At 41.4% G+C, this 12,584-nt stretch overlaps 1 protein-coding gene across 1 annotated transcript; it reads right to left on the bottom strand.

The window, feature by feature from the left end:
- Positions 1–1,240: 1,240 nt before the first annotated feature.
- On the bottom strand, positions 1,241–12,099 carry LOC147603639 (uncharacterized). Its single transcript, XM_086795946.1, has 8 exons — positions 11,796–12,099; positions 11,527–11,696; positions 11,055–11,303; positions 10,751–10,839; positions 8,541–8,847; positions 8,384–8,468; positions 8,047–8,262; positions 1,241–2,730 (listed from the first exon to the last, which is right to left on the bottom strand). The coding sequence occupies exons 1-8, from the start codon at positions 11,989–11,991 to the stop codon at positions 1,385–1,387; spliced, it is 2,658 nt and encodes an 885-aa protein (XP_086652072.1). The 5' UTR covers positions 11,992–12,099; the 3' UTR covers positions 1,241–1,384.
- Positions 12,100–12,584: the final 485 nt, after the last annotated feature.

Here is a 12,584-nt window from a genome sequence, read left to right as displayed (position 1 = left end):
TATTTGATTCCTGACGCATGTCATGAAAAGAAGATTTCATTAATACATTATGAGTTTTTTGTGGTGTCTATGTGACAATTGGGACAAGGGCTTCTTATATTGGTAGTAATGGTTTTTTTATTAGGTCATCTATTTTAATAATATTCTTTCAATGGTTTTTTAATTATACAAATTATATTGTATTAATATCTCTTTTTATGTGTAGGTCCACTTCCTCTTCCTATTGGAGATGGTGATTTGGAATCTCCGACTTATGTGGCAGAGCGCTATGTTATGCGCAATGTTCATTGCCGTTCCAATCGTCATTGCAAACGTCGATGATTGGATTAGGGTTCTAGGAACTAGATCCATTAGTCTTCTTTTTCTGGGAGCCTTTTTTTCTACAATAATATCTTTGTATATATTGCAACTTTGTTTTATGACACATCTTTGTATATGTGTTATGTTAGTTGCAACATGTTAGAGTTTTGAAATAGTATTTATTACATTTGAAAAAGCATAAGAATAAGAATATAATATGCTTAGCATTGTAGAAGAGCATGGGATTATAATAGTAATCATAATTGTTTAATGTTCATATTTACCACGTGATAAAAATGAAAAAAAAAGAGGGAAAAAAAGTAAGATGCCATGTATGAACCCGAGAGAGAAAGAGGGAGGTCCACAATAAATATTTCAACCATTCTAGGTGGTAGAGAGAGATAAATGAAAAATTGATGTCCATACGAGAATTTGAATTTGCGATTGCCATGTATTGTGTGTGTTCTTTTCATTGCTAATTATACCCAGGTGTGTGGATGCTATGTTGCATAAACGATAACTTCAGCCTTCAACACAAATTTGAGTCTTCCAAGTATTACTCTCTCTCTCTCTCTCTCAAAGCCTGTGTTATCATTAAGTCCCTCTTTGCACAACTATGGCTAGTTGTTTATGCCGCATCAAAAGCAAGACCCGTCAAATTTAAGAAGTTTCAATGCACAAATTTAAGAACTTCCAATGTACTATTGTGTAAAATTTTGTGTCCATCTGAAGACGGGTTGAGGCTACTTGTTAGTTCACAGATGAAGAGATTTTGAGGGTGCTCATGTTGTACCTAGTTTAAAAAGATTAGAAGAAAAGTTGTTTAAACTTTCTTGCGGCCAACTTGTAGCTAGTGTTTATGTAATGTTTCTTATAAAATAATAATATTGTGGCATTTCACCAAAACTAAAAATAAAACTGCATGAAGTATTTTCAAAGGTAGGCCAATAAAAATGAAATTGCATTCAGTGGACGATAATCCAAATAAACTACAAAATAATTATTAAAATGGGCTTTACACACAGTACCGAAGGGGGAAACGCCTAGATGAGATCTTCATTCTCGTCCATGGTTTTGAATGGAACTAATCTGTGCGCTTGCCGCTACTATCAAAGACAAACAGATCTTGGCCAAAGTTGAGGCGCACCTTCTCTTTTGGGCTATTTAAACCTATGATAGGGCGGAAAGCGCACGACATCTGCATCTTGTGCTGGCCGACCAAAACACCATTTTTGACGAAGAATATGACATGGGAATCATTGTCAATACCAGCGCCCACAGTGTCACCGGCGGAGAAGGTTGGCCCAAACTTCTTGCCAGAGCCTTTGCCAGAAAACAGCATACCGTCGTCTCCATGGTAACCACAAGAGTTGGGGTACCAACCGGGGTGCTCGTCGGCTCGGAAGTCATTTTGACGCGTGAAGCCTATGGCGATGGACCCACGCTTGACGCTGTTTACTACGGTGAGCTCGAAGTAGTAGTTGTCATATGAACGAAAGCATGCGACGTGGTCTGCTTGAAGTGCTGCAACGCGAAGCTCAGAACGACGGCCGACGTAGCAAGCTGTGAGCCCATCGGGGGTGAGGTTTACTAATTTGGAGGATGAAGGGCTAACGACGAGCCTTGATGGCCGTGCCTCCGCATGAAAATTCAAGCCACTAAAATCCACTTTTACCTGGCTGTTTAACGAGCCCAGGCCCACCACCGGTGTTACTACACCCGTGAGTGTATTGCTGACCGTGGCGATGAGAACCCCGTTTTTGACGAAGAAAATCTCGTTGTTGCCATGGTGGATGCCAGCTCCCATTGTATCGCCCTCCACAGCAACGGCTCCGAAGGGTGTTCCCTCCGCATCACCGGCCTGGTATAGCTTGCCATCATCCCCACGGTAACCACAGGAGTTGTTGTACAACCCTGGCATCTTATCCTTGCAGAAGCTGCTTGTGCCGGTAAAACCAAGAGCTACTAACCCATTATGCCCTGGATCCGCTACCGTGATCTCGAAGTAGAAGAGCGCCGTCCGCATCGGCACCGGCTTGTCTGCCATTATGGCGCCAATGACTGAGCACCTAGTGCCGCCATCCGCAGGTGCCCTGAGACGCAGTGAGAGACCATTGGTGGACAAGTGAAGCACGTTTGGATCGCAGGTAGTGCTTTCCAGGCGACTGGGAAGAGGCTCTTCCGTGAAGCCACGGCGGTCGTGGCCAAAGTTGAGCTTTACTTTGGCTCCGTAGTTCCGCAGTACGACGGTAGGGTAATCATCCCGCTCCCTTATTTGCCACATCTCCCCGTAATCCTCATAGAGATCGAGTGCTGGAAATTGAGTCATCGATGCAGAGAAGTCGGAGTCGTGAACTGCAGTTATCTGCTCTGCCGAACTCTGTCCAGCTTCCATATTTTGTACGAGTTCACTTTCCACGATGTTGTTGCCTGCCATTAAACAGTCAACGAATCACCACCGTCGTCATGAAATTTTTGCAAACATGACACTTGAGGTGTAACAAGCATAGAAAACACTACTAGTCTAACCTTTTTCTTAAATTTGGTTTTGTGTCAAAAGATGTGAAAGCATAGAAGTATCAAATGAAGAAGTGAACTTGTTGACTGCCTTCAGAAACGTGTGGTCGAATAAATTTCCAGCTGTGTGGTTGCTTTTGTGGTATTGTATGTGGATCTCGTGTCCACAATGCATTTGTTGTTGTATGTGGCTCGTGTGTTTGTGCTTTGAAGTTTAACTTCTTTTATTTTGATAAAATGAATGGTTATGTGAATTTGTGTAGCATGGTTTTTTTTCCCATTTGATGAATTAGTATTGATGACCGTACTTAAGAAGTATCAATAAGGCATACGGTGACATACCCATGAAAAGCTGCAAACTCTTCTTATGCCTGATAGTCACTCCAGCACTCTTGACCATAGCTCACATCATAGTTACTCACGCACTCATGCTTCCTACATCAAAGTTAGGCAACTACTTTTTGACAATAGTGCCGCCTATGTTTTCTTATTGGAGATGACAAAGATTTGTGTTGTGTTCGATGTTCATCAAGCCTTGCATTAACCATGGCAACCACCTATCCATCATCGGGAAAGAGTTGCCACACTTTGATTTTGGTTATATATATGACTGATATTCACAAAGAAATGGATTATGGATACATATTAGTGTGGTTGCTATCATGCATCTATGATAATATGCTAATCTAGCGTATAAGTACAGGTTCAAGTTGGCAGGGAGTTTGGAACCTTGGGAATCTAGCAAAGTACATACCAACAACATGCCCACTAGGTCATGCTTTCTTACCTTAGGGAATTTACATATCTTCCCTACAAAACTCGGATTGTTCGTTGAGTACTATAAACTTTTTTGCTTTTAAGCGTATGTGTGTGTTGGGTGGGGGGTAGATGGGGTATAGTCAAAATCCATGAGCATGGGTTGGGAAGACCTCCTGTTAACAAAATCAAGTCCAACAAGTTCAACTAGGGTCCCCGGGAGATTTGTAAAATGGGCAGCGGGAGGTCGGCCCCTCAAAGCAGCCCCACCACACCAAGGTATTTCCAAAAGCTAGCAATCCAGCACAGGATAGATAAATTAGCATGCAATAGCGAAAGGTTTTATGACCTTTATAATATGAGGGCAAAAAGTTCTCGGCAGCTTGGAAGCGTCCCCACCACACAATAACACTCCAGCCGAGGGTTGATAAATTATGAAAGGTTTAATAATCTTTAAACTATGAAGTCTTTTTGGACCGGTTTTCATGAGATTGAAATTTCAAAATTGGTTGAAATATGCATAGCAATTACTAAAGAATTGGACAAAAACTAACACAGATTTCTGGATTGTGATTTACACATAGGTTGAGCTTAGTGCTAAGTTATAAGTGGTTGCTAACGAGTTCAAACATTGAGTGCTGTGGAATTGGTTATCTTTGAACTGAGTAGTGTGGAAAGTGGACCTTAGGTTGGCCTTCTCCATTGCATGTGTATGACAGGTACAACAGTTGATCCTTTTCTTTGGTCAGAGAATGATGGCCAATCCTCAAGGACCAAGGTGACTTAAAGAGTGATCATTTAGCCCTAGCACCGAGGAGGTCTAGGCATCATCGATCCATCTATTTAGAGCATGGCCCTATTAGGCAAGTTGACTATCCCACGCTTACTTCCAAGAGGTGAGCCTTGGAAGACCTTTCAGATATCAAGCCATAAGCCACTGCTTGGAGGCCCTTGGGTTCCTAGTGTTCGATGAAGTTTCTCGAAGGCCAGGTTTCCAATGAAAAGATAGGGGGAAGAAGGGGAGCTTGAGCTCTTGCAAGCACACACATACACAAACCCTAGAAGACAACACATAGTGATGGAAGGCTGAAAGTCTTCTTCTTCTTCTTCACGCAAAAAAGAGGTCTAGAAAAGATAAGTGATAACCAAACATAAGTACTAGAGTACTATGTACATGCGGTCCAGAATATGAACACACTAGGTAGATGAGCTGGCATGATAAGTATGCCATAACTAGGTGGGTAAACTAGGTAGTGTAGTCCAATTGTGGAATCACTGTGGTGAAGATCCGTCCGATGTCGACTACCAAATACGCCAGTCGATGTAAATGACGAATGGTTACCCAAGCATGTCGTAAGTGTCAGCTCTAGTTGAGCTTGACATCTCAACACTCCCCCTCAAGCTCAAATCTATCTCTATCATTCTAAGCATGTCACGGAATCTGAGAAGCTTCTCAGCTCCCAAGGCCTTGGTAAAAATGTTAGCAGCCTAATCCTCTGTGCTAACATACATAAGATCTATCTCACCTACCAAGACCTTCTCTCTGATGAAGAGGTAATAGACCTCAATGTGTTTGATCCGTGTATGAAACACTGGGTTCCTGGCCAATTGTATGCTACTAAGGTTGTCACAATAAATGACAACCTTCTTGTCCACATGTAGCCTCATATCTCCAAGTAGCTTACGAAGCCAAGCTACCTCACATGCTACCATTGTAGCACCCCTATACTCTACCTCTATACTTAACAAGGCAATGGTTGGTTGCTTATTGCTGCTCCATGTAATAGTAGTAGCAGCGCTCCCAAAAGAAAACATAAACCCACTGGTAGATCTTCTATCTGAGATGCTACCAGCCTAATTTGCATCTGTGTATCCATACACCTGCAGCTCTACACCAAGCTTATAAAAGAGACCATAATCAATAGTGGACCTCACATAATGTAATGTATGCCTCACACCATCCAAATGTAGCTTCCAAGGAACCTACATAAATTAACTCTCCAATCCAACTGTGTAGTTCAAATCCAGCCTGGTGATCGTCATGTAGATAAGGCTACCTACTATCTTCCTATACATAATGGCATCCTCTAAAATCTCACCTACATTGCACTCAGCTTGCCATTCTGATCCAATGGTACAGAGATGGGCTTACAACAAGCCATACCATACTTGGACAACATGTCTAATGCATACTGTCGCTATGATAGCCATATGCCCTCAGGCACCCTAATGACCTCAATCCCAAGAAAATATCTCAGCTTACCTAAGTCCATATCAAATTTCTACTTGAGGAGACTTTTCACATGCTCAACTTCCTGTTCATTGTCACCCCCAACAATCAAGTCATCCACATAGATGGTGATGACCACAATGTCCCTATCACTCTTAAGCACATAGAGTGAATGATCTACATCTACGATACAAAAGCCAATGGTGATAAGATACTTTGCGATTTTGTCATGTCATGCTCTCAGTGCCTGCTTCAAGCCATACAAGGCTTTACACAGTGCCTGCACATAGTCTGGGTTACTCAAATCCTCATAGCCAAGTGGCTAGTCCAAATACACCTCTTCTTGTAGCTCACCATGCAAGAATGCATTCTTAACATCCATTTGATGTAAAATCCAACCTTTTGACATAGCCACTACAATCACAGCTCGCACGATTGCCATCTTTGCAACAAGTGCAAATGTCTCCTCATAATCAATCCCATGTGTCTGTGCATATCCTTTGCCTACCAATCTAGCCTTGTACTTTCTTATACTTCCATCTGAGTTGTGCTTCATCTTGTCCACCCACTTACAGCCAATAGCCTTTTTTCCTTCAGGTAAAGGCACCAATTTCCATGTCTTATTTACTTCCAATGTAGCCATTTTCTCAACAATGGATTTATCCCAAAGTGTATACCCAATAGCATCCTCAAAATATGTAGGTTCAACATCCTGCATAACCTTTGCCATATATGCATAATGGCGAGCTACATAGCCATCATCATACATCAATCTCTGAACTTGTCTTTTTACCCTGTTTGACCTGCATGGTCTTGGATATGTCTATGGTGTCCTCTTAGTAGCTGCATTAGCTCTTCTCATACGAGATGTCCTAATTGTTGGAATCCCAAACTCCACATCAAGGCTCTGCTCTGAGCCACTAGACTCTTCATCTACATGTGAATGCCCTGCTGAAGCATCAGGCATACCAAGAGGTTCAACAATATTCTCTTTACCTTTATGTGATGGAACTCTTGTATTTGCAAGACTGGTATTTTGATGTAGTAGTCTGTCACTCCATGGTCTATTAGTAGACCCACTACTAGAGGACTCTCTTGGTCCACTCAATGTTTGTGATTGCTACCCTACATTATTTGCAACCATATGCTCGTGTGGATCGGCCCCAATGGAGTCTTTTACATCAACATACCAACTCCTCATCTCATCAAACACAACATCGCTGCTCACCCTCATCTCATGTGTGATAGGGTTACAACATCTATACCCTTTCTGCTTTTAAGTAAGTACCCAATGAAAATACATTTTTTAGTCTTTGGATCCAGCTTAGTTTGTAGCTCATCAGGGACATGTACATATGCAATGCATCCAATCACTTTCAAGTGTGACAAATCTAGTTTTCTACCAATGTATTTCTCCTTTGGAGTCACACCATGCACTGCTGTTGTGGGGGTCTTGTTCATGATGTAAATTACAATCTCGCAACAACTGCTTCGGCCTAATAATGATGAGGCATGCTCTTTTCAGCCATCAATGCATGAGCAACCTCTGCAATGTGCTTATTCTTCCTCTCAGCAATCCCATTTTGTTACGGAGTGTACCTGCATGTAAAGTATCTTTGAATTCCATGTTGTTTCAAGTACATAGTAAACTCATTGGAGAAGTATTCTCCCCCTCCATTTGACCTTAGGCACTTAACCTACAAACCTGTTTGCTTTTCAGCCAATATTCTAAAATTCTGAAAGTGATTGAACACTTTACTTTTCTCCTTCATAAAGTACACCTACACTTTCCTTGTGTGGTCATTAATGAATGATACATAGTAGCGACATCCTCCCATTGATGTCGTCTTGGTCGGCCTTCATACATCTGAGCGCACCACATCAAGTGCCCTCTTGCTTACATTTCTATCATGTGGAAACACATTCTTTGTTTGCTTCCTAAAGGAGGGAACATTAACATTAACCCCTCCCCTCTCCTCCCCCCCTACACCCTTCTTTCTACTCTCTTTTTTAGAGGCTGTGCAGTGTGAGCATGTATATTCAGCCTTCGGCCTGGTGAAGGATGATTTAAGACCTGGAGAGAGAGAGAGAAGCGGACCTTAGTTATAAAGTCCCTTGTTTACTCTCTATTACCCCTTCATTCTGAAAAGTGACGCTAATTTTAAAACTTTTCTCGAGCATTGGGAAATTGGGACTAGCAAGTGACATTGCATAAAGCATGCGACAAAGTCATGTTTACTGACCCGCTATTAGGAGATCCACTTGATCTCTCTTGTTACGGCACACTGTATCATCAGGAGCCCACTGCAAGACATGGTCGAGCATCATCAAAGACTCTCCAAGCCACCCAACGTCTGCAGCTTGCAAAGCTGAGTCTCTATAGGCAGAGCGCTCTGCTCTAAATTTCTCCTCTTGCTCAGGGAACCTGTGAAACAAGCGGCTGCGCACGTCAATGTCGTCTGTTGCAATGTGAAAAGGCCGTTGTGTTGGAATTAATGCTCGTGTCCACTATACGAGTGTGAACGCCCATCACGAAGTGATGCAAATGAATGGGTGCTTCTACTTCTATATAAATGTAACCAACGTCAATCGACACATTCGATAACGATTCATCAACTACGAGCGTAGCTCCTGCTTCTGCTGTGTGAGCGATGGCGTCTTCAATCTGAGTAACATCTAATTAATGCTTATCAATTAATGTTATGCTAATGATATGTTAATTAATTGTAATCGCTACCTCCTCCAAACTTCCACATGGTATCATCGCCTGCTTTTCTGGAGAGCCTGTGTGGGCCTGCATCACCTCCGCCACCTTCGCAAGCCAATCAAAATCTCTCCGCCACCTTCGCAAGCCAACCAAAATTGACCACCGCCTTCCCGCACACTGCCAAGGATCCAACAACTCCACGAACAACCTACAAGATCTCTCTTCTACTCCTGCAGTCGTACCTTCTTTCTCATTAGAGCCCGACTCCTTCCCATATTCGATGTCGTCACCTCCACTTCCGACGTCGCTTCTTACTCGCACGCGATCCCTTGCCGACCTTTACACACAAACAGACCGTCTTGAAGCCCTCCTATCTGAGCATCTTCGTGAGCCTTCTTTCGCGCATGGATGCAACCTTCCTTCGGCTTATCCCTCCGAGAACCACGTCGTCACAAGGTGAAGCTGGCCGCTATCCGTCAAATTTTTTTAATTAAATTAAAAAAAAAACAATAACCAACAACTAACAATAACTTTTTTTTTATTTTATTTTTATAAAATAACTTTAACATAGATAACTTTAACCAAGATACTTTTATTAATTATACTAAACTTTTTTTTTACTAACAATAACCATAAATTTTATTATTAAAAAAAAAGCCCACAATACTTAAAAATCAATATTTTTTTTGTGAACAACCAATAGTAACAAAAAAATTAACACAAATCAATAATAACAATAAACTTTAACAAAAGTTAATATTTTATTTGTAAGCAATAAAAATAATTTTATTTAATAATTTACTCACATCATGAACATGCCTAAATATTCAGGCTATTCATGAGCGCAAACATGCCTACTCTTTCAGGCTATTTGCGTGCACACATAACATTTTATACAAAAATGATAAAAACTTTTCAAATAATAATAATAGTGATTAAAAGCAACAAACAAACAAATAAACAACACAAATGGGCAAAGACCCACAAAAAGGCAAAGACCTACCAATGGGCAGTGACCCGTAAAAAGACCCAAAGAGGTCCGTCCTACAATGGATACTAATATAAGACCTGGGCAAACAAATAAGCCCAAAAGTTAGCCCAAAGAGGCATCAACCCGTTGGAGTGTTGGCCACACCCACGAGGTATGATATTAAAACAAAATTATGGGTGATATGATCGTCCACCCTAAACGCCCAAAGTGGCATGAAACAACAACCCAAACAAAGAATTGTGAATCCCCAAGAGGGAAACAACTATGCCCAAAGAGGCAATTGAGCCCATTGGAGTGTCTACAGCATCCATGAGGCCAAAATTAAACATGGTCTTCGACAAGCTGAAAACGAATCAGCCTCTGAGCGATGACAAATTAAACTTAATTGTACATACACACTTGTAAATAACATCATATCACATATATATTTTGATAATTCAACTCATACTCATATATTAATTTCTCTTTTGACATGTACCCAATGCAATACTTGGAATTCCACTACTCGACTTGAGGGGGAGAATACGGATGGCAAGTCTGAGAGTGGAAGAACTTGTGTTTCGACATCATATCGAAACACACATGTTGCAGTTACTACCAAGCACAATGTCTCAACATCATATTGGAACATGTGTCTTGTGGTTGTCAAGGAGATCAACTTCGACAAAAAGCATATCGAGATAATCACAAAACAAATGCCTTGTGATTACCAAAGCAGTTATATCATCATCGACTCATGATGTAAAGATATATAGCATTACACATGAATTCATAATGCATACATCACATTTCATCATTCACCCTCATGCGGACATTCGCATTAAGGGGGAGTGTTGGAATTAATGCTCGTGTCCACTATACGAGTGTGAACGCCCATCACGAAGTGATGCAAATGAATGGGTGCTTCTACTTCTATATAAATGTAACCAACGTCAATCGACACATTCGATAACGATTCATCAACTACGAGCGTAGCTCCTGCTTCTGCTGTGTGAGCGATGGCGTCTTCAATCTGAGTAACATCTAATTAATGCTTATCAATTAATGTTATGCTAATGATATGTTAATTAATTGTAATCGCTACCTCCTCCAAACTTCCACACGTTGGTCTTCCGGTGTGAAAGGGCTTCTGGCCATATCAGGAGCGTTTCGTAGTATAGTCCACCTATCATAGGTATGACCATCCGTTGCCTTCACAGGGTCACACATTTTCTCCCAAGTGATCGGATCGTGGTACCACTTAAGTCACTGCGAGCCACTGCCTTTACTGGCATTTCCCTTTGAGCTGCTGCCTTCTTCCTTAATTTCCTTCGATATGCCCTCCAACCCTGCCAAAACCTGTTCCCAAGATCATCAAAAATAAGTCAGCTCTGCATGCCTTGATCAGGTATCCAAATCAATCTCACAGCTGCAAGAGTAGCCTCATAAGTGAACCACTCAAGCGAATGCATGCATCTCTGTATGTTTTTTAGACAAATCATGCACAAGTAAACAAAGTAATGATGTTGCAGCAAAATGATATCTATGGTCTTTAGGTGAGTTCAGGATTGCACATCTGCAAAGAACTTCTCTGCTTCGCTTGTCTGTGGCTCTGTTTTGCGTATAGTCAACATGGCATTCTCGATCCTTTCTCCGTGGGACTTCAATGCCACCATCACCGGTTGCAGCGCTTGCTTCAATTCATTGCGAAGTACTTCCTGCACGTTCTTCTTCACAGAGCCAGAGAGCTCCATCAACTTTGTGTTCACATTTAGCATGGCTTCTTGAAACGCATCTTGTTCCTGTTTGCTTTCGATTACCACCTGGCATGTAACGCAAAACCTAATTTAATAACTGGAGTTATAATTAATGACCTTCTAAAGGTCAACACTCGTTGCTGCACCCAATCATCTTCTTTTAGATTAGCATGGTATGATGCCAAATTACACTTATTATGGCAATTATCAAGTAACCTTCCAAATATTCATCTAGCTTGGCCTGTAAAGATAAAGCATGCGTATTATGCTGCAAAATAAAACTACGTACGTCCAATGTGGCGAATAAGAGCCTGCTCTGGAAGGATGTCATGACACATTCACGAAGGGCTTGTATTTTGGATTGTGTCTTATTCGCATCCCAAACGGATCGAATGAAGCCCTTGTTAAGGATTTTCTTAGCAACCACATCAGCATTCTTTAAGTCCTTCTGCAAGGCGTCTGCCCAACTCAAAAGAAGAATCAATCTTATCGATACAAGCCCCACCTAGTATGATCTGGACTAGTACATGAAGTATCATTTTGGCACGGGCTGCTTACCTAAAGACCAAGCAGTGCTATTGCTGGAGCCGATCGCCTTTTTTTGGAGCTCGCGGATGTTTTCCTTCAGTTCTTTCACGAATTGCTTCAGCTCCTTCAACACAGCGACATTCTGCTTTCTCTGATGCCACAGGTCTATGGCCTGGAACATTTTTGAGAGCAGTCCATTGCCCAGCGCCACTACAGCTGCCAACATATTGGTAACAAACCCTAATGCACAAACTGAGAGAAAAGTCCACCCAATACAAACCCAGCTCGCGAACAGGAACGCTTCAAGTCTTCAATTATATTTCAATGGTTTTTCCAAAGCGCGTTTCTAAACGCGGGGTGATTTGGATGATCTCGGAGTTCCGAATACTATCTTTCTTGTTAATATAATCTCTGCCTTTATTTAAAAAAATAAAAATAAACGTGGGTGTGAGGTGGCCGGAGGATGGTCACAATCATAGTTTCTTTTTGACCCGCATTTTGAGAAGTGAAAAAAAACAACTATGAGTCTATGACTCCATTTAATGGTTGTCTTCACGTATTTTGTAACCAAAGTGTTGTGGATTCCTTTTGGAAAATCTATTATAATGCTTGAGTGTTACCCCTAAAATTGAAGATGTAACTCATTGATATTATAGTTGAAATTGGTTAAGGACTAAACATGGGGTCATGACTCACGGGTGTTGACTAGCATTGAGAAAGCCATATACTTTCTCTCTCTCTCACTCACTCACATGTATGTACATATGTAAGAACACTCACTCACATGTATGTACATATGTAAGAACGTATTTATGTAGG

Source organism: Cibotium barometz, chromosome 63 (assembly GCF_041138505.1).
Source record: "Cibotium barometz isolate CiBa-2024 chromosome 63, ASM4113850v1, whole genome shotgun sequence".
NCBI lineage: Eukaryota > Viridiplantae > Streptophyta > Polypodiopsida > Cyatheales > Cibotiaceae > Cibotium > Cibotium barometz.
Note: the sequence above shows the minus strand (reverse complement) of the source record. Positions and strands in the feature narration are given on the sequence as shown.